This window comes from Lepisma saccharinum, chromosome 26, assembly GCF_977018435.1.
Source record: "Lepisma saccharinum chromosome 26, izLepSacc3.1, whole genome shotgun sequence".
Classification (NCBI taxonomy): domain Eukaryota; kingdom Metazoa; phylum Arthropoda; class Insecta; order Zygentoma; family Lepismatidae; genus Lepisma; species Lepisma saccharinum.
In genome coordinates this window covers 16,026,193-16,051,094 of record NC_139254.1, presented here as the reverse complement: position 1 = coordinate 16,051,094, position 24,902 = coordinate 16,026,193, and the positions used below count along the sequence as shown (strand labels likewise).

At 35.8% G+C, this 24,902-nt stretch overlaps 2 protein-coding genes across 4 annotated transcripts in view; one reads left to right on the top strand and one right to left on the bottom strand.

Moving 5' to 3' along the window:
- Positions 1-117: 117 nt before the first annotated feature.
- On the bottom strand, positions 118-15,086 carry LOC145979842 (ribonuclease kappa-like). Its single transcript, XM_083112873.1, has 3 exons — positions 14,920-15,086; positions 9,071-9,190; positions 118-944 (listed from the first exon to the last, which is right to left on the bottom strand). The coding sequence occupies exons 1-3, from the start codon at positions 15,049-15,051 to the stop codon at positions 843-845; spliced, it is 354 nt and encodes a 117-aa protein (XP_082968999.1). The 5' UTR covers positions 15,052-15,086; the 3' UTR covers positions 118-842.
- A 100-nt stretch (positions 15,087-15,186) lies between these two features.
- Positions 15,187-24,902, top strand: part of rush (pleckstrin homology and FYVE domain containing family member rush hour) — a 40,569-nt gene continuing 30,853 nt past the window's right edge. Inside the window, exon 1 of one of the 3 annotated variants that reach the window (XM_083112870.1) lies at positions 15,187-15,298. In XM_083112870.1, the coding sequence (XP_082968996.1) occupies positions 15,283-15,298 (16 nt within the window). In that variant the 5' untranslated portion in view covers positions 15,187-15,282. The remainder of the gene's footprint in view (positions 15,299-24,902) is intronic. The other 2 variants (XM_083112871.1, XM_083112872.1) reach the window with 2 other exon arrangements.

Here is a 24,902-nt window from a genome sequence, read left to right as displayed (position 1 = left end):
CTTTACAACTCGGAAGTTAGTACTGATGTTTTTCCTCTCAACTATATCTTGCAGTTGTCTGGCTTGCCAAATGCAGCAATTATTTTACTAAGCAGGGTATAAAAATAAACTTTGACATCTGTTAATCCATCAACAAACTATAATATACTTTATTCACATAACTATCATACATTTTCACAAATATTAAGCTAACATATACAATACTTTTGATACACTTTTCTTGTAGAAAGAAAATACTGGAATGTAACAACTTTGAGTATTCTTCAGAAGCAAAGCTTCTTGATAATGAGATTTCGATAGTAATAATGTTACAGAACAAACACCATTTCTTAGCTCACATGACACAAAAATGATGCACCACCCAACACCCTACATCTAAAGAGTTTTTCTACATAATAAACTGGGGTAAACCTGTAAGAAACTTGCAATCGAAAATATATATAAAAAAAGATGTGATACAGAAGCACTGTCCGTTATAATTTAACTCATTTTCAGACCACATTACCTTTGAGTATTAAATTTGTAATGAAAAAAATAGTTAAGTACTTCCAGAGGTACAAATCATAAAAATGAAATCTGTTTTGACCCACAAACAAATAGCACTGAATATGAACATTTCAATCATAATATGGAGAAGATAACGAAAGTGAGATTCTATTTACATTAAATTACTGTCACTCATATTTACAAAACTTTCTTGAAAACAATTCTTAAGTTTTTTTTCTTATGTTGTTCGGGATACTGAAGAATGTTTATTTACACATTCGAAACATTCATGATGCACGATTGCTACAGTTCCTGCCATTGATATCTTTGATAGAAAGAACACATTTAATTCTACATTACATACTTGTGGAAAGACGATTATTCACATAAAATTGATGCGCCGAGAAAAGTAATGTGAATACATACAAACATGCAGCTATCCAACAGTTGTAGGCATTCTGAAAAGGAAATGAAAAATAAGTTACAAAAACATCAAGGGTGACATATATTCTTTCTGAATGTTACTGGCGGTGATTCTTTATTATTAGAACACATTCTTAACATTTAGGGGACAAACAGGATATAAATGCATACATATCCATTAAATTAGGCACACACAGGAGATGTACGACGTAGATTTTCGGTGAAAAATGCAGGAATGACCAGGACTCGAACCCGGGTCTCTGGCAATCCGTGCCATTGCTCTACCACTGAGCTACCGAGATGGCCTGGCATCGCCTGCTTTGCTGGCACTTACATATATATCTCCCAGCAACATGTAGCAGCAATTAATGCACCACTTTTATCAAAATTGAGGAACAGGCATTACAAATCCTCCAAGAGTGATCTTTTGTCATGATTCCTCCAAAATTTGTCCATCCAGTGTCCCTAGGACCAACCCTAGAAGCAAAATTCCAGAAGCAGTAAATTGTTGCCCTTTATGTGTCGGAATGCCAAGTAAAGTGTAAAATATTTATTAGATTCCTAGCAAAAAAGGGTACGGAAATTTTTCACTGGATACGTCTTCATAACAGTGCAAGATACAGAAAAACTAAGAATATTTTTTGTCCAGTTTTCAATTATGAACAAAAAATGTATCTATGAAAAGTTGTCTAAAAACAATTTTAAAGGAGTTATGATCGATTTCTTTTGTTAGTGGGTGAAGCGATGGCCATCTTGAATGTATGACATCAAAGAACCATATGCTACAATTGCAAGCATTGATTGATTTTTGTTATTTAGCGTTGTTTTTCTGCCGATTTTGGCTAATCATGACTATGAGAATGAGTGATGATATGATGAAGCAGCGGCGGCTCAAGGGGTAGAGCTGCCGTGCCATGGCACTACCCTCAGAAGAAATTCTTACGTCGCCAAGTAAAGACAAATGAATACATTGATAGTTTACAGACAAGGAGATTCGAATCTTGCAATCGGTCAAGCTGACGTGACGATCGCCCCAACCTCCTCACTGCATCGCCAGCTGTTTCGTTCGTACCCTCGCGAGGCAACAATCCGTGCCGCAGAAGAGCTGGCCTAATCGTGGACCTAACCAAGTTGACACACGTGCAGAGGGTTGAAGAAGTCTCAGCGAGGAACATTTCCACCATGAGCCGAGAACAAAGTGGCAGGGAGCGGGGTTAGCCCATAAGAAACCGTGCCAGTCTTAGCCTGGCCTGGCGAGGGAACTTTCGCAGTGTTGACATGACCACAGTTGCCACCTTCAGAAAAAAGTCGCTAAATACGACTGGTTTGTAAGACCCGTTGGGGAAGTAATTTCTGCCTACTTTTGGAGAAACGAACCTAATATTTTTCCAAAGTTAAATGAACATTTTTGATAATAGATAGATGCACCAAGAGCACCATCCAGACTTTTTAAAAAATATCCTATGATGATGCGAGTTTCCTTCGGCATTTCGACAATTTCTTTTCATAACAAAGATATTTTCGACATCCAGTTCGAATACGTGTGCATGGGGGAGGAGAAGGTGATAGGATTTGTTTTTCCTTTCCTCTTGTAATTGTTATATTTTTAGGGAAGTTTCTTGTAGTGTATAAAGATAGGTTAGTGAGTGAAGATGAATAGGATTAGTACGTTATTACTTAAACACATGTTGTTTTCCACGTTACCAAACGAGGACAAACATCTTGGCTAGTGGCGCAACCTCAAGGAGGGGGCGGGGGGGGGCATTGCGGAGTTTTTTTTTTCTATTTACTTGATCACGTTGGCACTACCCATCATAGCTGCCGCCCGCCGCCACTGTGATGAAGGATAATACGTCACAAAGACCACCCACGCCCAGGCTGCGAATCAAACCTGGAATCCCTGACATTGAAGTAACTTCCACACTATACGGTTTTAGAAGCAATATCAGACAGGGCTACGCAGAGCGTGTCAGTTGTGACCAGCCAATGGTAGGAGTGCAATGTCGCACAGTTAGGAAACTGCGATGGGCAAGTTAAATGCAGTGTTCTGTATTTTTCTTGCGTGCAAGAAGTTTTCATAAAACTCGTCACTTTAAGGTTCATCATAAGAAGGGCAAAGTATACCTTGAACCTGACTGCCCAAGTCCCATAAATTTCAGTCACCTACAGCCGAGTTATCGTTTCTTGAAGAAACAACATTGGGAGTAGAAATATTCACTATATATATTGGACACAACTAATTCATTGTCTTTCCCTTCCGCTAGCAGTTAGTTTGGCAACAGCACAATAGCACTGGCTGAGCTCATGTTCCATCTAAAAGCGTACATCGTATAGCTTTTTGGTTTTCGTTCACTGAGACTGAATGTACAGTTTAAAATGGTTTAAAATCCAACCTGGGACTCCTTGATTACTAGACAATAGCATCACTATGAAATCAGATTGGATTGAGTTGATGTTTTAAGTCCACTTTGTGCACAGTAATGCTAATCAGGACTGGACATACAGTTTAAAGTGTACTATGTGGCTCCACTAGGTATCGAACCCAGGATCCCTTGATTACAAGGCGACGACGCTACCACTGCGCCATCTGGGAGGCCTTACTATGCAATCGGAGAAGACCATTAATGACAATTGGTGATTGATGTATTTTGTTCTGCTGTGCAAATGGGAATCAAACCTGGGACCCTGTGATTACAAGGCAACAGTGTCACTATGCCATCGAAGAGACCCATTAACGATAACTTGCAATTGTTGTATTTTCTATATAAAATGAATATGAATCCTCAAGTGTCCAGCTCTTAATGCAAGAAATCTGGCTCTGTGACCAACTTTTTACCTGCCACCAAAGTTCCCAGATTTAAATCCTGGCCAGAGCATGCATGTTCCTTGTTTGATAGATTGATTTGGTTTATTTTACTTCGCTTTTCTGCCACTTTTGGCTAATTACTAGGGACATTGAATTCACGAGATGCGCGAAATTTGGAAAAAATATGCAATTTTGAACATTCTGCACGTAACTATACCCCCAATGATGAAATATGCATGAGTTTTATTTGCAAAGTAATGCGAAATGTGTGCTTTTCCACGAAATGAACGCTTTTTTGCGAAATAACCGTGAAATATCATCAAAATAAGTAGAAAACAATCAAAAACCGGCAATAGAGGTTGTGCGCGCAAACTGTCGATTTGTAACTAAACGTTTGCCTAAAGTTTCCTACCACTTGCAGCTGAAGAACGTTTTCATCTTCGATCACATCAGGAAGACGCTGCAAATTGGGATTTCCCATGCACATAATCTCAGTTCGAAAACTTCGCTCCCTGTCAAGCTACATTCCTTTCTTCCACCGAATGTCTACTCAACTTCCAGTTTCATTGAATTTGCTACCTGTAGCAGCGATAAGATTAGTCTGTTCCCCCATGTCAAGGGAAACAATGGTGTCATTTGTGTTCAGTCATGAATGAATTTTGTTTATCATCATGTGATTTTCAACATGTGTTTGTGTATGTGTAGTAGTGATTATTTTATTTGTTGGACAGCAAGGATATCCTTTAAATACATACAATGAATAAATCACTTGAGATATGCAATTTAGAAATGAAGTGATTTTGTGTTGATGTTTTCTTTTTGGTCGGACAGTTAAGTACTTGTGTATAACTAACTAACTAACTAACTCTCTAGCCTTCTTAAACCCGAAGGTTCATGGCTGCAGCAACACAGGCTTCCATCTTTCCCTATCTTGAGCAAGATCTATATACTCTTTTCCATCCCTACCGATTTCCCTTAAGTCCATCTCAACATTGTCCCTCCATCTTCGTCTTGGCCTTCCTACAGGTCTCTTACCATCAGGTTTCCCAACAAGAATCCTGTGAACTCCTCTTTCCTCTCCCATTCGTGCCACATGGCCTGCCCACCTAAGTCTTCTTGATTTAATTATTCTAATAATATCTGGACATGAATACAAATTATGTAGTTCTAAATTATGTAACCTTCTCCACTCACCTGTCTCCTCATCCCTTTTAGGTCCAAAGATTTTTCTAAGGATCTTATTTTCAAATACTCTCAATTTATGTTCCTCTTTCAATGTAAGGGACCAAGTTTCACATCCATATAATACTACAGGCAAAATTACTGTTTTGTATATTTTAACTTTTAGTTTCTTAGATATTAAACGAGAAGACAAAAGTTTATGAAGAGAGAAGTAACATGCATTTCCTGAATTAAGCCTACTTTTTATTTCCTCTTTAATATAATTTTCATTTGTTAATATTACTCCTAAGTATTTGAATTTGGAAACTGGTTCAAACGAGTTGTTATCAATAATTAGATTTTGATTATTACCTAACACTTGGTTTCGGCCTGTAAGCATATATTTAGTTTTCTCTTTGTTAACTTCCAAACCTATCTCTTTAGCAGTTTTGAAAAATATTTTAGCATTATTCTTAATTGTATTCACATCATCCCCCAGTAAGTCTACATCATCTGCATATGCTAACAACTGAGTCACACCATTTAATTTTAGTCCTTCTTTAGTTTCTTTTACCTTCCTAACAGCATATTCTAAGGCAAAATTAAAGAGCAATGGAGATCATGCATCTCCTTGTTTTAACCCATCATGAATTGTAAATTTGTCAGACATATTAATACCCACACGAATTTTACTTTCTGTTTCACTTGTGCATATTTTTATCATAGTAACAAGCTTCTTAGGTATTCCAAACTCTACTAATATATTATATAATTTATCTCTTTTGACCGAATCATATGCTTTTTTGAAATCAATGAATAGCTGATGGACATTTTGATTATATTCCCACTTTTTTTCAAGTGTCTGTCTGATGTGAAAAATTTGATCTGTAGTTGATCTGTTACGTTTAAATCCACATTGATAATCACCTATAATTTCATTAGCATATGGGGTTAGTCTTGTTAAAAGAATGTTAGATAATATTTTATATGTTGTTGAGAGTAGAGAAATTCCACGGTAATTATTGCAGTTGATTCTATCACCTTTTTTAAACACAGGAACAATTATGGATTCTTTCCACTGTTGAGGGATTTCTTCTTTATTCCATATTAAACAAATTAATTTATGAATTTGACATATTAACGAATTTCCACCATATTTAATTAACTCAGCTGGTATTAAATCAATGCCAGGTGCTTTGTTATTCTTTAGCCTTTTAATAGCATCCTTAACTTCAGTCAAGTTAGGTTCTGGAACTAAAGGTTCTGCTGTGTGTACTTCATTTACTTCTGATTTATCTCCTACATGGACATTTAAAAGGTCATTAAAGTAGTTCTTCCATCTATTTAGAATATCCCTTGGGTCAGCTAGAAAATCACAGTCTTTATCTTTTATCAAGTTTACTTTAGGTTGCCACCCCTTTCTAAACTCATTTACACCTTTATATAAATCTCTGATATTTTTATTTTTGCTGTTTGTTTCAATTTCGTTAATTTTGGTTTTCAAGTAATCTCTTTTTTTACTTCTAAACGTGCGGTTTACTTCTCGCTTTATTCTATTATAATTGTTTAGATTTGTATCATCAGAGTTATTTAACCACCTAAGTCTAGCCTGATATCTTATTTCTATTAGATTATGACATTCATTATCAAACCATGGCTTACTTTTTCTTGGTTTATGGTATCCTATACTTTCTTTAGCTGCTGATTCTATTGCATTACGTATGTGCTCCCAATTCTTATTTACATCTGTTTCATTTATATTTTCATCATCATTTAAATCCTGCAAAATATCAAATCTATTTGACAGTTTAATTTGGTAATCTTTCTTAATTCTTTCATCAGTAAACTTTCCTGTATCAAATTTTAGAACTTTTAGATTTTGTTGCTTATGATTTATCACTGAGAGTCTTTCTCTTAATTTAGCAATTACTAAATAATGGTCACTTGCACAGTCAGCACCTCTATGTGTACGAACGTCAATTATACTAGTATGCCTTCTCTTATCAATGAGAATATGATCTATCTGATTATGAGTTTTACCATCTGGAGAAGACCAGGTATATTTATGGATATCTTTATGTTTAAAAGTGGTACTTTTCACAATTAGATTCTTTGAGGTTGCAAAAGTAATCAACCTTATACCATTATCATTACTTAATTCATGAAGACTTTCTTTACCAATCGTGGGTTTAAATGTCAATTCTTTGCCAATCTGTGCATTACAGTCACCTAACAGAATTTTCATATCATACTGAGAAAATTTATCAAAGACCTGTTCTAACTCTGTATAAAAATAATCTTTAGTATTATCATCTTTATCTTCCGTTGGTGCATGTATGTTTATTAAAATAATTTTACACCACCTACCCTGGAAAACTGCATATGATATCCTATCATTAATAAATTCTACTGTTTTAAGAGCCGAGATAATTCTATTATTTATAAAAAAGGCTGTTCCAAAATTATGATTTTCAGTACCACCATAGAAAAAAGTATAATTTTTAGTTTTACAATTCCCTTCTCCTGGCCACCTAACTTCCTGGACAGCTACTACATCTAATTTATACTTAACTATCTCATTAACTGTACACTGAAATGCCCCAGGCCGGTAAAGGCTCAGAACATTCCAGGTGCCTAATTTAATATCCTTGTTCCTAATGTAGATCTTATCCTTAGTCCAGGGACCTCCCAAAGTAGTCCCCACCCGGAGATCCGAACGGGGGACTATTTTACCTCCGGAATATTTTACCTTGGGAACATCCATGGCCTTATATTGCTGATTCTTGACATGGCTTTTTACAGTGCAGAGTTGTCAGCTCTACGCCTAACCCCCAATATGAATGGAGGAACTACTACACAAGACAAACACAAACACATTAGACAGCACAATTACTACACAAGACAAACACAAACACATTAGACAGCACAACTACTACACAAGACACACACAAACACATCACAACTATTCAGTCATTGTGTATACTTGGAATTGGGAATTGGAATCCAAACAAAAATGCAAAATACACATCAATGAAGAAACAAAAATGTTCTGATTCACCGATTTACTTGGAGTAATTTTTTTTCAGAAGCTGGTTTTAAAATAAAGAAATGAGTGGCTTTTTCAGAGCAAGTGAATTTGCAGATATGTAGGGATGGAACAATTATTAGGTGACTGTGGCAAATTCATTGCAATTTTTTAAAAAAAAAAAAAAAAAAAAGTTCACATTCAGAGATAAATGCATCTTGCATGCTTTAATAAGCATGAACTTAAACTGGAAGAGCAAGGTTGCGACTGTTGTGGTACAATTGCAAGCTCATTAATTAATAATACATCATATTTTTATGAGATGCTTTATGGCTTAATTACCACACAATAAACAGAAAAAGAATAATCAACTTTCTAGATTTTCATGGTTTTTGTAATCAACAAGAAAAAATTTCCTGTTCTGGCACCTACGAACAAAAATACAAGCTTGATATCGTACCCAAGTCTCCGTGTGGCAGTCAGACTCCCTACCGACTGGAAAACGGCGGCTCTGAATAGTATATGTGAATTATTTGTGTGTCTATTGAAGTATTCGGAATAGGTTTCTAGGTTGCTGGTCTTGCTGATGCTACGGTACTCGACAAGGTGGACTATATAGAAACGAACTCCAGGTAACACAAGACATCAAAAAACTTACTTGCAAATCCATGAAGTATGAATTGTGTGTAAGTACTTGTGTATGTGTATAGTATATAAAAATGAAGTAGTTTATCAATTTATAGCTCTTTTGTATGTTGTTTCCTCTCATAATGAAGAAGTGTGTGCCATTTTATTTCATCGCTGGTATATACCGCTGATCTAACATTTTATTTACCGCTCTCCTCAGTTTTTATTTACCATAAATTTGTCTCCCTACTACTTACAAAGCTTAGGATGAGTGATGATATGATGGAATTGATAAAGGAACATTCACAAAGAACATCTATGCCAGGATGGGATTCAAACTCTGTTAACCACTCTGCCACAGAGGCCACCCAAGTGTTCTCTGCGAGTGTCAATTCATCAATTTCACCTATCATCAATACTCATTTTCAAAATTAGCCAAAAGTGGCAGAAAAACGATGTTAAATAACAAAAATACAATTCAATGCAGAAAGGAGCACACCATATTTGTACTTAAAAATATATTTAAAACAAATAGTCCATACCGTTTGATAACTTTTATCAGCAGCCAAATAAAAATCTTTTACTGATGGATATGATGGCTCCAAAGGTAAATCCTCTGCCAATGCTACAGCTCTAACATAATAAAATATTCCCATAAGAACCTGGAAAGACAAAAGATAAAGTTAGAACTATCAAGACATAGCTATACAGTAGGCAGTAATATAAAACAAGTATATACAAAAATTCAAATATAATTCCACATTTGCACAGAGAAATTTCAAAGTGCAAAAGACGTTTATCTTACTTTGATACTATTTGGTTCATAAATATCAACCCTATAAAGTTTTTAAGGTATGACTTAAGATGGCCTCTCCGAGTTTCTTCATATTTGACATACTTACTAATTGAGGCCTGCTAATGACGAATCTAAAGTTAAAAATTTGTCGGAAACGTCTAGAAATTGCAAAATAATTGCGAACCATTGACGCTAGCCCCAAAATTCTAATGCATTATTTTTATGCTTTCAAAAATATACAATTCAAGATGTCATAAATAAAGCCCAAGTTCCACTTTTTAACTTTGAAACTAATCATTGTACACCTGCATTTTAAACATGCCAAGTTTTACTTTCAAACCAATTAAAGTGAATACAAGAAATATATAAAATATGTTATTTCACACCAATTTATTCCAAAAATAAAAACAAGAGCATATAAGTATTACTTGCTTAAAATTCATAGTTTTCAGTTATGTACAATTTAAGAACTTTGGTAATTTTCTCTTTACATCCCCAAAAGTTTTATTCGTCATGGACATGCCATTATACAGAATATCCCATTTTCACAAATTGTGTCCAGTGTTCAAAATTAGCAGTCAGAAGTTGCAAGTTTCAACTGCAATTTTTAACTTGGTGCTTAGTAGCTAAACAATTCTGATCCTTGTAAGCATTATGGAAAGTCTCCCAAGTTGTTATGTATATATTTAATTCAAGAACATGGACTCTTTGATACAGGATAATTGCATTTACATATTTTTAGTCACTTAATTTTGTTAATCATAAGGGTAAGTGAATAGGTGATGAAATTAACGAAACAACCATCACAAAAAAGGCTTTAGCCCGGTCTTGTTCACAAAACCTCTAGGTTCTCAGCAGAAATCAATTTATGTTGTCTTCATTGCCAAACACTAAAATGTGGCAAATCAATGTGTTTTTTTGAGTTATTGATTGAGTTAGTGTTTTTAAGTCCACTTTATACACAGTAAGGCTAATTTGGACTGGACCTACAGTTTAAAGTGGGATCCGAACAACTATGTGCCTCCACCAGGTATCAAACCCGGGACCCCTTGATTACAAGGTGACGACGCTACCACTGCACCATCGGGAAGGCGACTCAACATGTTTTTGAAGGGTTATGCTGACCTAACTTTACAAGAAACATTTAAACGTAAAAATAAAATATTTTAAATAAATTCAGGTCATTAATTTTATTCCCTGTTGTGTTGTCCTAATAAGCACATGTTCCCTCTTTACACTAGCTTTGGCATTTATTTTTTAAAATTATGTACTGTACTACATTTTGTTTATTTTACTTCACTTTTCTGTACATTTAGGCTAATTGTGAAGATAAGGATGAGCGATGATATGAAATTTAATGAAGGGACACTCACAAAGAATTGAGTAAACTGCAGGCCCGTAGCCAGAATTTTATTTCGGGGCAGGGGGGGCTCATATCTTATCAGCATGGGTGTCGCAGAAATATTAGCCATTGATAGACCTTGATTAGTAGAAACATTAATAATTACTACCATGGTTATAGTTGTTATTTTACAATTATAAGTTATTAAAAATACACCAATTTTAATCAAAATGTATTATTACATAAATAAAGAGACTTTTGCTTCTTGATCCATCGTGTGAGCGAATATCAAACACAAGTGTTGTCCATTTTCTTACATTTTGTACAGTTAGTGTACTGAAATTCATAGTTATTGTGTTTTGTTATTAACTTTTACACATTCCATTCAAAAAGAAGCTTTTAAAGCTAGGGGTTAATTTTACTCATAAAGTTTATGTTGTGTGACCTCTCACAAAGAAAACTATAAGTTTTGGAATCTGTGAATCCATTTATTCTTTGGATTAAATGGTAGAAAATAAAAATACTATAACCTGGTTCCTCTGTTATACACTAAACTTTTTTCGATCTAATGCAGTTTTTACTTTAGTTGCTACTTTATTTCTGTTATTAACAATAACAAAGTTCTGCCTATTTAAAACTTGAACGATTTCAATATCCAGGGGGTATCCTTTTTCAGTATGTTACAGCTTATAGAACATGTTCAATTCTGCTAAGGAAGTAAAATTAATTACCGCTATGCACTATTTAAATTAGAAAATTGTATGATTTCAGTGGGGGCTTTGGCCCCGTTAGCCCCCTCCCCCTGGCTACATGCCTACCAAGCTGATATTTGAACCCAGATCCCGACTAATGGAATGACTCTGATTTCATATTGTAAAAAAAATAAAAATGACTTTAAATTTGAAATGCAACCAGGACGTTTGGTGCTAACATGTTATTAGTCTTTGGTATGACTGAAGATGACCGGACCCCTATCCGATTTTCTTCATATTTGGCATACTTACTAATTGAGGCCTGCTAATGACGAATCTGAAGTTAAAATTTGTCGGAAACGTCTAGAAATTTTAAAATAATTGCGAACCATTGACGGTAACCCCACAAACCATTGACGTGTGGTTAGGTTAGGCAAACATAGTTTCCATTCCGAAAACTAACGCCTTATTTTAGCTTATTTTGCAATTTCTAGAAGTTTCCAACAACTTGTAACTTCAGATTTGTGATTAGGAGGCCTCATTTAGTGAGTATACCAAATATGAAGAAAATTGGAGAGGGGTTTGGTTGGTCATCTTCAGTCGTTCCTTAGTCTTTATTTTCACTCACGTAGCATTGTGTATTCAGAGATGTATAGATAAAGGCCCAAATTCAAATTGCTTCATTCTGAACTAATCATGGTACACAAGCATTTCTCACATTCTCTTATTTCAATTTATGACTGTCAGAGGCTTAGTGATTACTTATGATGTGTTGTCTGGAAAATGATTTTGAGTTTATTGTTTTTAAGTCCACTTTATGCACAATTGGCTAATTGGGACAGGACCTACAGTTTAAAGTGTGATCCGAACCACCGTGCAATGAATTTTTTCCCTCCTGTATACTCTTGTGTGTATATGTCCATTCATTTACTGTCATCTTGGATATAGACTGCTACCGTGTCACGTGACATGAGATGTGAAGCAGGTATTAAGTTCTTAAATGTTCTCGCTGTTACCTTAGATAGGTCAGGTTTAGGGCTTTTAGCATTAAAATAATGCCTCTAAATGCTCCAGTATTATCTGGTCTCAAGCATGAAACATCTTTTGAGCCCAGTGTTAAAATCTGATGGCACTCCATGTCTGAGCCAGGTGTAAACTGGAGGGGTACCCCTGAATCTCTGTACTCCTCGAGAAAGTAAAATATTTTGCATGGTTCATGAAGATTATGTTTTTTACGCATGTTTTCAGTTGTTATTAGCTAACAGAGATGTGTTATTGTGAAATAAAGTACATCTGTACGTATGAAACAGAGATAATGCAACTTCCTTCTGTTTTCCATGGTAAGAACCTGATTATTATTTAAGAATGGAAGAATATGATTGGATCTTTTTGATTGAAAAATGTATCTGAAGCAGTGGGTTAACGACCCAAACTGGATGTTCACGTAATGATACTTTTCAAATCATAATATCTAAAGTAAATAATGTTTACTGAAGCTTTAAACTGTGCCAATTAGTATCTGCAAGCTTCCACAATTGTTTCCAGTAATCTAAAACACTACCTAATACTCCTATAAAACTTAAGAAAAGAGAGAATCATTGAACATTTGGACCTGGCACCTAGATGAGATATACAGTGTATGTATGTGGTCTGTGCCTCTTGGCTAATTTGCGAAGATGGGGGTGAGTGATGAAATTGATGAATGGACATTCACAAACAACCAAGCCCGAGCGGGATTTGAACCTGGGACCCTTGGCATCTCAGCGCGATGTGCTAACAACTCGGCTTTAACTTCTATATGATGGATGATTTGAGTTTGGAAATGAGCGTTGATTAATTTTCGAGGTTCATAGAATTTGATTGAATTGGTTTCGAGGAGCAGTAATTGTGGTCAGATTTTGTACCATCTCTTAGAAAATGTTCTAATTTTGCTAGCTTTTCGGTCTATGTGATGATTCACGTTTGATTATTTCTGGCTTTCGTTGTTTCACGTGCGCTCACATTCGATGAAATAGCAGATGTTGGCTATAGTCCCATACATACGCTACATTTAAAACCAAATATTTTTTCAATCAATGACTTGTATGGAATACCTGAAACACATTATTTCGGTAACAGTTTCATGCATCGGAGACACATTTCTTCAATTTTACACAAGAAACTACTTACGGAAATGAGTTTCTCCAAGGTTTAGAACCTTCGTTGATATATATTCTTCCTAAAACTTCATCGTACAGTGCAGCAGAACAATAAATAATCACTTTTCATGCAATAATATTGCGCATTTTGTGAAAATCGACAACATCATGCAGTTGTTTCCAAGATGTACCTGCAGATGGCTCTAGCGTCGAAGTCACGCGATCTCGCTAGTGGAATCAGGGTTTCCAAACGTGCGATTTTTTTCGAGAAGTGCGCAGTTTTTTTTCCGAGAAAGGAAAATGGTTTTTGGATGAATTTAGGGCTGAAATGAGTGCTAATGGAACCTAACCTAACCTAACAGGCCTAACCTAACCTCGTGTGAATGGTTCGTGGGTTTTTTCGAGAAACGTGCATATTTTTATTTTTTTTCGAGAAACGTGCATTTTTTTCCCTAGAAACGTGCGCTTTTTATCGAGAAAATGGCATGTCATGGATGTGACTTTAGGTTATATCGGGCGTAGAAGATCCCTTGGAGTATTGTATAAGGAATTCAACAAACTAAATCCCAAGGCGAGGAAAAATTTCCTGGAGGAGAAAATCGAGAAAAACCGATGTTGTCCGGATATACGTGATTGAACGTACTGAGGACATTTTTCGATGATGAAGCACATATTTAGGGATGAAATGAGTGCTAATGGAACCTAACCTAACCTCGTAGGCATACCTCGTTCCCGTGAATGGTTTCGTGACTTGAAAGTATAATTTTAAAAAACCAATAATTCGTGGAACATAGGAATTTTCATGCACAATAGAGTTGGAAACACTGATATTCGAAAACAAAAGAAGCGTTATTATTCGCAAAGCAAGCGATATCGCACCGTGAGGTGCTTTCCGTAGCATTCAGGAAAATGGCTTATTTTAGCAGAAAATGTGTTTGTTTTCGTGCAAAAAGCATAATGGCACCTTCGACTATGTTCCGCAAGATATAATTGGTAAGTACTAACCACGAGAAACACAAAATATCCGAATTAAATGTGTCTCCGATCTATGAAACTGTTAATAATTATTTCTTCAACAGGAAGATCGATAGTAATTACGGTATGTGGCATCTTGGTATTTTCACTGTGTGCCAGGTTTCAGAGTTACACAATCTTTTGGTGAATTTATTGTTTTACAAGGCCAGGTATGAAAAACATATGCAAGAACCGGAACTAAATACAGAATGGGTTAGGTAGCAACTTAAATGGTATAACCAGAAAAACTTTACAGTTTATCCACAAGACTTTCTTAGCATATACATTTCAGTGCAAGAAATCATCTTAAGAGTGTAAAATAGAGATAACTATACAGAAACGTTTTGAAAATAGTAGTATATTTAAATAGAACAGATCACACTGTGATAAGTGTAAACATTTTCCTTACCAGTTGCACAATTCCCCATACGCTTACGATCAATCCACAAAGGGACAACTTAGGACCACAAATTTTCATGTTTATATTGTTAAAAAAATCACAAGAGGAACGATATCCAAATTTTTCGTCAACTTTCAGCATCTACCCTGTGCCTACTCCATTCTATCATATGATCTGAAGATAGATAGTCTCCAACCCACAAGACTTGAAAGGAACACCCATTGTTAATTAAGAGAAGAAAAAGGCATTTAAAATATGTTTTCAGGAACATATTAATTTTTCTGAACACGATGAAAATATTATCAATAATAAGTTAATTAGTTATCTACGCATGATTCATATGCAAAATTTATTGGGTTTGTGACTAACAACATGGTTGACAGGTTAGGTAGGTGTACTTGGAATTTTGGTATTTATTGTATTTAATTTCTTATGTTAAGTGCAATTATTTCAGCTTACAAGTATTACATTATACCTTTAAAATTAAGTGTAAAGTGTGACAAATATTTCACACGCTTGCAACCATTTCTACAGTTTTTGCGTTTGAGACAAGAACTTCATAGGACACTTGATATGCGTGACAGAAAACAATATTTGGATTTGCTGGCACACACTTGCGAAATAAATCGGAATGATATTAGCAATACTTTCCATTAGCACAGGTGTGGTGCTGATTTGTAGTACAGCTAATGGTTGTCGTTGATGACATTCAAATAATGAATTATAAAGAACGTTGACAGCTTAATATGCCGAATCAATCAGTCGCGAAGGTAAATGACCGTTTACCTTAGACACCTACCAACATTATTTTACGTAAGAAATATTAGAAATTTCAAGTATGTGAATTTTGTAAATTAATATATGCACAAAGAAGTAAAAAAATAAAGTTAGTAGTTGAGCTTTTCAAGGACAGACCTACTTCCATGCGGACCGGTATGACGATCATTTACAGTACGAGGATTATGAATCAGTCCTGTGCTGAAATCATTTATTATTTATAGATTTAGCGCAGAATGGAATTAAGTACAAATAGTTTTCGAGACAAACGTACTTCTACAGGGCGTCTGCCACAAAAGAAACATGACACTTCGTAACTTATTAAAAGTTTAGGGCATGACATAAGATGACCGGACCCCTCTCCGATTTTCTTCATATTTGACATACTTACTAATTGAGACCAGCTAATGACGAATCCGACGTTAAAATTTGTCGGAAACGTCTAGAAATTGCAAAATAATTGTGAACCATTGTTGCTAGCCCCACGAACCATTAATGTGTGGTTAGGTTAGTTTCGGTTAGGTTAGGCAAACATAGTTAAAATTTGGTGTCGTGGTAGTATCAGGACCTAGAAATTGCAAAATAATTGCGAACCATTGATGATAGCCCCACGAACCATTAACGTGTGTTTAGGTTAGGCAAACATAGTTAAAATTTGGTGTCATGGTAGTATCAGAAATATATATATATTTGGTTGTGAAGCAAAAAAAAAAAAAAAAAAAAAATTGCGAAAATCGACAGTTTCCATTCCGAAAACTAACTCCTTATTTTCGCTTATTTTGCAATTTCTAGATGTTTCCCACTTATTCCATAACGGATAGCCCCAAAAACCATTCACGGATAGCACCACGAAAGATTACAATTTTCTTCGTAAAACAACGTGAAAAAAAAAGAAAAAAAAATAGATCTGATGAACTTTGTTCACGGGCATTTCTTGGGTTCCGAAGGTTGAAACACTGCATAACAATTGAAAATCGATAAAAGACAAGCTCAACTCGTCATTATGAAGGAAGGTGTACGCGCCATATTGTGTGTGAGGCAAGCAGAAAGGCTAGGAGAAAGAAGTACTGGTAATGTGAAAAATTGCTCTTACTTTCATCAAAACAACGTCAATACACCTTCAGGAATGTTCCGCGAAGCAGATACGTAAGTACGAACGTCAAAAATTTGACAAAAGACAAGCACTACGTGCGATTATGTAGGAAGGTGTACTCGCCATATTGTGTCTCAGGCAAGCGAAAAGGCCTACCAAAAAGACGTACAGGTAATGTGAAAAATTGCAATTAATTTCATCAAAACAATGTTGATACACCTTCAGGAATGTTCCACGAAGCAGATACGTAAGTACGAATGTCAAAAATTGATGAAACGAAAAAATTAGACGTGTCCGAAGGATAGTAAATTTTTACCGAGAGAGTCAAAAAGTGCAGTGAAATAGACAGGTCTAATGTATCATTTATGGGATCGAATTTACAATACTGGAAGGATCCAATTGCTTTCAAATTTGGCATACTAACTAATTGTGGCAGTTAAAATTTGGGGGTCACGTCTAGAAATTGCAAAATAAGCCGAAATAAGTGGGTCCGTGAACAGAATAAACACCATTGATTTATGAAGAAAACAACTATTTTTTGGGAGCGAATGTAGAATATAGAGAATGTCTCTCTAATTTCATTAATATTTGGTATACAAACTAAATTTGCCCTTGTAATCACGAAGCTGATGTAAGTTGATTTTTTTTTTTAAAAAAAAGAAAAGCTTTTTCGCGTTGTTTTACGAACAAAATTTTAACTATGCTTGCCTAACCTAACTGAACCTAACCTAACCTTGCCAGAAATGGTTCGTGGGGCTATCCATGAATGTTTTGTGGGGCTACCTGTGCATAGTTCGTTGGGCTACCCATGAATTTTTACATGCATCCCCGGCATTTTAACAACAGATTCGTGATTAGAAGGTTTAGTTAGTATACCAAATATTAACGTAATTAGAGACATTCTCTATATTCTTCATTCATACCATTTTTTTTGCAATGATTAGCATTTAAAAACTATGTTCATGATGACCCTGAATTTTAACTATGCTTGCCTAACCTAACCTAACCTTCCGTGAATGGTTCGCGGGCGAAACATTTTTTCCTTTTTTACGAGATGCCATTTTCTCACATGTAAATCCACGGGTATCACTTATTGCTCAACACTTGAGCAACCTTCGCATCAAAATCGCATGTCACTTGTTCATATCATCAAAGATGGTTACTATGTTAGTATATGGACAATCAGAGCGGTGATTTCTGCTCGTTATTTTGCAATTTGTAGACATGACCGACAAATTTTAACTGCAGATTCGTGATTACGAGGCCTAAATTAGTAAGTATGCCGAATTTGAAAGCAAACAGAGATACTTCCGGTATTGTAAATTTATACCCATTTGTGTCGTGAAGAGACATAACATGCATGCACTTTTATCTCCAAAAGTGGGCGGGCTTTTTAGATAATGGTTTTCCGCTGCATAATGTGACAGGTGCATACAGCCTTCAGTGCTAACTCTCCCATTATTTTGAATCAATTTATGACTATCTTAACATACAATATCAATAAACAGTCTGGAATAAAAACAATGGTAACGGTTCCGATTGTTTTATGATTTCTCCTAGCACAAATACTAATTATCGTAGAATTTTGGAAATAATTGTCACATGAAATTTGAACCTTCCTTAAAGTAATGAGCACTGTCTGGACTCGAAAAAAGTTATTTATGTTGAATAAACAACTTTAAAATTACCTTACCCACTTCTCATGGACAAGATATTCTCCGTCGAAAAGCGACAGCTAATATTGTAGAAGCATGGGAATGAATGTAGAAGTAAATAGGAACCTTAGTAGAATGCATTTAGGGACTTTATATTAATGCTAAGGGAACCAAACCTAACCTGCCTAACCTAACCACGAAAGCATATATTGAACAAAACCTTAAGTAATCGTTAAAACTCCGCAATGTGTGTTAACAGGCTTAAATCGAACTCGAACCATGCAAAAATTCGTAGCATAATGAAATCACAATAAAACAAAAGGAACTTGGGTCAAAACGATTAACCATACCTAATCACAATTTGAATCACAGAAATAAATATTTTATTTTAGGAGAGAGATCAAAATTAACTTTGTATCACATCACTAGGGTCCAGATTTTGATGTAATTGCCAGGGCTCGAAAAATCCCAGTTGCCAGGTTGCCATGGCGACCAAAAATTTCAGCCTGGCGACCCTGATCTTTTGCTGTAATATTGCCATTTTTTTAAGTTTGCACGTACGAAATTTTGAAGATTCCAAGTTCAAATTGCAATACAGTGAAAGTTAGCAAATTTTTTTTTTTATCAACGTTGCAAACATTTCATAGAATCACTAACTATTTCTTACTCTTTGTCCCTGAACCCCCCCCCCCCACCCCATTTCCAGCTTTCTCACATGATTTAGCGATGTTTTGAGGACGGTGATGCTCAAGTTCTTATAGTATGCGCAATTGCCAGTAGGTGGTTCCCTGGCGCCTGATTTACAGAGGGAGTGCCTAGCTCTGAAGAAGGATTTTTCGAGCGCTGGTAATTGAAATTTTTTTCTTTTGTATGTACCCAAGCAAAAATGAGAGACTTGAGTCAGTTATGGTGTTAGGAATGATGTACATGAATTTGTTACATACCGTGCGTTCATTTCGATCTGCAGCCGAGAGATCGGGAGAAGCGTGGCGGGCGGCGCTGACGGAGATGCCGACATTTGCGGCCTGTAATGCCCGCTTATTTTTATAGACATATGCAGACATTTATATAAATATTGCAAAACGATCACTAACCTGTGTTATAACACGCAAACATTCTTCTGTCATTCATCCAAGTTCTGCTCTTATATACACAAAAGAATACGCTTTAGAAACGATGTTAAGAGCCACAGATAATAAAACATTTTAATCATAGTTTTGACCAGTAACGTTTTGTGCCGATGGGGATCGTTTGGAGGTTTTGAATGTGCAACACTGTATCAAGATTACGCTGTAGAAGAAACCGTTAAAAGTCAATAATGTTCGTGAGCTTCCTTGCAATCCGAAATCTCCGAGCTCGAGTTTTTTGTTCCTTCGCGACTAGATGAAGACAGAGTTGTAAATATAGTGGCGAGCAATGTAAACCAAGAGCGTGTTAATTTCATACTGTGCGCAAGAGTGTTATTCTTGGTTACTTGCAGTTACTTGTTTGTGTTATTTATTGTAGTGTGTATGTGTGACGTGTCAGTGAGACGATTGGAATGCCAGCCGCAAGATTCACGTTAGAACAAAGATTTTTTTATGTATGACACGTACCTACGTGAAAACAAACTCGTGTCGAGAAGTGTGTAGGTAATTTGTACAGAAATTGCCATGCGTTTCAACTCCACACAGAGATACGGTTAGACATCTTGTCCTTAAATTACGAGAAACTGTATCGTTAAATTTTAAAACACCTAAGCAAAAACGACGGGTTCTAACCGAAGCAAAACTCGATAATATTGGTGCAGCGTTAGAACGTTCTCCAAACAAACCTCTACGCCGTGTTTCACAAGAGGTGGGCATGTCAAAATCATCGGCACATTCAGCCACTAAGCTACTAAAATTAAAACCATACTCTTATAACACAGGTTAGTGCTCGTTTTGCAATATTTATATAAATGTCTGCATATGTCCATAAAAATAAGCGTGCATTTCAGGCCGCAAATGTCGGCATCTCCGTCAGTGCCGCCCGCCACGCTTCTCCCGATCTCTCGGCTACAGATCGAAATGGACGCACGGTATTATACTATTTATTTATTTAAATTTTCAGAAACAATACTGAAAGACCATTTTATACTGAAACTGTAATTGGTATTAGAGTACATAATTTACAGAAAATGCAATATTTGCTTCATCTCTCTTGTTTCATTGAGCAAAAATTCAGAATATGATTTCTCTAAAAATTTGATAATTTTTAACTGATTGTGCAAGGTCCATCACGATACTTTCACCATGAAAATCATGCAGGAAAAATCAAAATGCCACATTAGAGTGCTGCAATGAGCGTTTTTCACTTGAGCGAAAAACAACCGAACGAGCGAAATACATTCGAACTCTCTAATCCTATTAGTGTATTTCCGTAATTTGTCTATTGTACTGGGTCCTCAAATATGGATCGTGAAGTAAAATACGAAGTGAAATTAAAAAGTAAGGGAACATAGCCATCATCTCCATGTTAAAATGCAGTTTTGTGTATCTTATCGAGATACGTGAAAATTAAATAGATGATTATGGGCTGAAACTACCAAGGGTGACATTTTATGTTTCTACGATTATTGTCACATTGAAATGATGTTCGATTGAATGTTATAACTGCATTTTATTATTTTGCAGAACAATATTGTCCTTTTTGGTGAGTGAACAATGATGTACATGTACTTGTTGCACTGTGATATGATATTTGTAATTGCTTATGCAAGTCTGTCAGCATGTTTATCCATTTTACGTTTCGGTCTGTAGATATTGCATTCTTTCATATGTGCTGTATTTGAGTCTTACATAATAATATATGGAATTATTATTTAGAAATTAATTGCATAGAGTGGTTTCCTTCCATGTATGGGTTTTAGGTTGACAGTGCTGCTTATTACTCTCTGAAATAAGAGACGTTGCCAATCATTCCACTATGAGTGTGGTACGTTCGGGCATATCATGCTCGAGCGTGGGAGATTTTGACGAGCGAAAGTGGTCCGATGCAGTACTCTACTCCACGTGGACTTTGTTCTTCACTATTATCATATTTCTCTGATAATCCCTGCTGACTATTGGAATAGTGACTGCAGGCTAGCTGTTGAGGTCGCAGCCCGCACAGAAAGTCTGAGAAATCCATTTGAACGTAAAAATAATAGCACATGAAAGGAGGACACAATTGAAGAATTTGAAAAATATAAGTACATATCTTTATTCACATATGTATTTGTTCACGTATTTGTGTGATTTAATCTACATATTTTTCATGATTTGCGAACCAATCCGAGCGAAGTGTCTCAGAAATTTTGCTTTCAGTAGATCATCGGGTTGTGTCCGGGAAATTATTTAACATTGTGTTGTATCCGTATGGTTGTTTTTCTTCATTCTTGTTGTTTATGCTTACTTCTTTCATGTAAGGGAGGCAGTATGATGATTACAAGAAACTGACTACATGATTTTTTTGGATGTGTTGTCTTATTTGCAAATAGTAGAACTTCGGGTTGCGTAGCTTTTTTCTTTTACCCAACGCACACAAACTGAACACTCAGCAGTGGTCTCATATATCTGTGCATCGTGAAAAAATACAAAAAGACAAAGAACTGTTTATCAACAAAATGCTAGATGTTTATGGAAAGGATATAAGCCAGGTGAATCCAGTTTCTATTTAAATAGTGGAGTCAAGTCTGAACGTAGCCCCAACGTCAAAGTACTCTCAATTCAATTCAAATTTTTGTACAAGAGCAGGTAAAATATAAGTTCCTGGAAAGATATGAAATCTTAATCTGCCCCCCCCCCCCCCAAGAAAAATCCTGCTGGCGCCCTTACATGAATGTTTGAGGTTTTGTATACTTTCAACATTGTGGCCCTATATTTCATTCTGCACCCCCCCGGCACCCCTAGATGATAAATCCTAGCGCTTCCACTGCGTGAAACATTACATCATAATAATAAACATATACCATTATATTTTTCTGTTGATAGCCGGATTTTAAAATATCTAGCGATATTGTAGAGTCGGCCATATATTAGAATGTATTGAATAGTTTTTCATGTTGTTACCAGTTGAGCCTTCAGTACCGGTTTGATCTCGGGACAACACCTCTCACTCATTATGTTGTCATTTTTAACATTCTTATTTACCTATTGTACATTGCGAAACATTCTTTAAGGTGGGATTTTGCTTTTCACACGAAAATAACTTCATTTTTTGACGTTAACAGTAATTATTGTTCTTCCTTTTTTCGCTTCCGTAACACACAATATGGCGGGCACAGCTTGAGTAGCGTTCTGGACTGCAGTGTTTCCAACCTTTTTAACTGAAAAAGCCCCACAAAACATTCACGCATAGCCCCAAAAACCATTCACGTATAGCCCCAAAAACCATTCACGGTAAGGTTAGGTTAGGTAAACATAATTATAAAAAAAGGGTTTGTAGTAGAATTAAACATAAAAAAATCACTGCGTGGTTGGAAACACTGACAGGGTTTTACGTCAAATCCGGTTCACGTAGAGGAAGCAAATAGAAGCAACGGCAATTGTGCGTTGATATATTTCTCTTCAAAAATACATGAATTCACGGTGGAATAGATTCAATGATGAATGAAAATACCTCAACGAACTTTGAAAATGTTACAGAAACTCATTTCCGTAAGTAGTTTCTTCTGTAAAATTGAAGAAATCCGTTGTCCCGAGATCAGACAGTTACCAAGCCTTCTTGAGGAAGGTCACACTTGCGCAAGAATTAATCTCTTTTAACCCATCCAATTAATAAATTAAATTATCATTTTCCAAAATGTGTAGCTTTATCTTAGTTGTATTCATGGCTTTCGTAGACCATATGTGAAAAAGAAAGGTAAATATACCATGGTAGCTTCTACTAACATAGAATGAGTATTTGCAAATTTCAATAATCAAGTTTTCTCCTTGATTTTTTACCGAAGTACAAGTATTGGTAAAAAAAAAAATTACCCTTAACAAAATTTTGTATTTGTTCCCTTTAAACTTGTGTTAGAACAATCAATATTTCACAACAAGAGTCAGTTTATTTTTAGTAGTGAACTCTGTCGTTTGTTCTTATGCTCTTTGCAGTAACGTGGTGGTCAGTGAGCCAACTTTTGCGAAGTTCACATCAAACGGACATTAAAAATGGAGAGACAGATGCATCAATCATATGGCGCAGGACTTAGACATGAAGTTATTTTGTGTGCTGAGGAATTTGGAACCTGTGAATCGATCATTGCAAGAGACTCAGGAAACAAAATTAGTAAAATTTTGTATTGAAAAAATCAATCCCGTATATTCTTTATTCTGTTCTAAGAGTTCATTATTCTTATGGTCGACAATCTGTTAGTCCATTCTTGCTTCCACTTCTGGATGATCTGGTAGTTAATTCTGCAATGGTAGGGGCATACCTTCAAATTACTTTGCAAACCCTCTCTTCTTGGCCTTAATTGCACCAGCATATGGCGGCTCTGTGTTTGATTATTTTGTCCTCATAATTATGAGTAATGTTTATCGAAATGCACCTGTCATTTTAATGCTGGACTTCATTTATGATGATGTTTTTGTGTTACATACATTGTACAATGTGTTCGTTTTGGCTCTGAGCCGAGATAGCACGTGAACAACTTTGAATAACTCTTATAAGGCAGGTTAGTGCTCGTTATGCAATATAAATGTAGTTGTCTACATGCTTAAGATATGTGTGTAAATAAGTGAGACGTCACGGGACAAAAATGCTGGCATCTGAGCCATATCTCAGCCCAGAGAGGTAGTCTGCTGAGATTGGTCCGTCGAAAGAAATAGTCGTGTTGCATATTATGAATATGTATGGGTTTATAAGCGACATAGAGAGTCTGAATGCAAACAACTTTATTTATTACAGACTCAGATTTTGAAGTTATGTAATCCATGTCATTGTTGCATTTGTCGTAATTTGACACCTAGATATTTAGCTTCCTTTACTCTTCTAAAATTTTTCTCTGAGTTTTATCTGTGGGTGTTTATTAGCATTCAGCTTACCCTGTAGGATTATAAAGTGGGTCTCCTGGGTGGCAATCATCAATTTCGCTGTATCACACAAGTCCTCGAAAGAGTTTATCGCAATGCTGGACTTCCTTTCCAACTCTGTTCTTGAATTACCTTATATTACATTACTATTATTACGTCATCTGCAGAGTCTGTGCTTTTGATCCCAAAATATTTCCTCATTTTTCTAGATATGGTTCCAAGTAGAGTAGCATTGGACCGACCACTTTCACTCGCTCAAACTCGATCGAATCTCCCATGCTAGATCGATCGCTCGAATATATAGAACATCAAATATCATTTCAGTGTGACAATAATCCTACAAATATACGTATATGTAAAATTCGTGCTGGTAGTTTCAGCCCATAATCATCTATTCATTTTCATATATTGCTCTGTATTGGTAATATAGGCTAAATTACATTTTTA

Excerpts from the sequence above, each read along its gene's own strand:
- LOC145979842 (XM_083112873.1), bottom strand. The coding sequence starts at position 15,051 with ATGCTGAAAGTTGACGAAAAATTTGGATATCGTTCCTCTTGTGATTTT. Across the intron at positions 9,191-14,919 it reads TATGGGGAATTGTGCAACTG|GTTCTTATGGGAATATTTTA; the intron begins GTAAGGAAAATG and ends TTGTCTTTCCAG. Across the intron at positions 945-9,070 it reads CTGATAAAAGTTATCAAACG|AATGCCTACAACTGTTGGAT; the intron begins GTATGGACTATT and ends TTTCCTTTTCAG.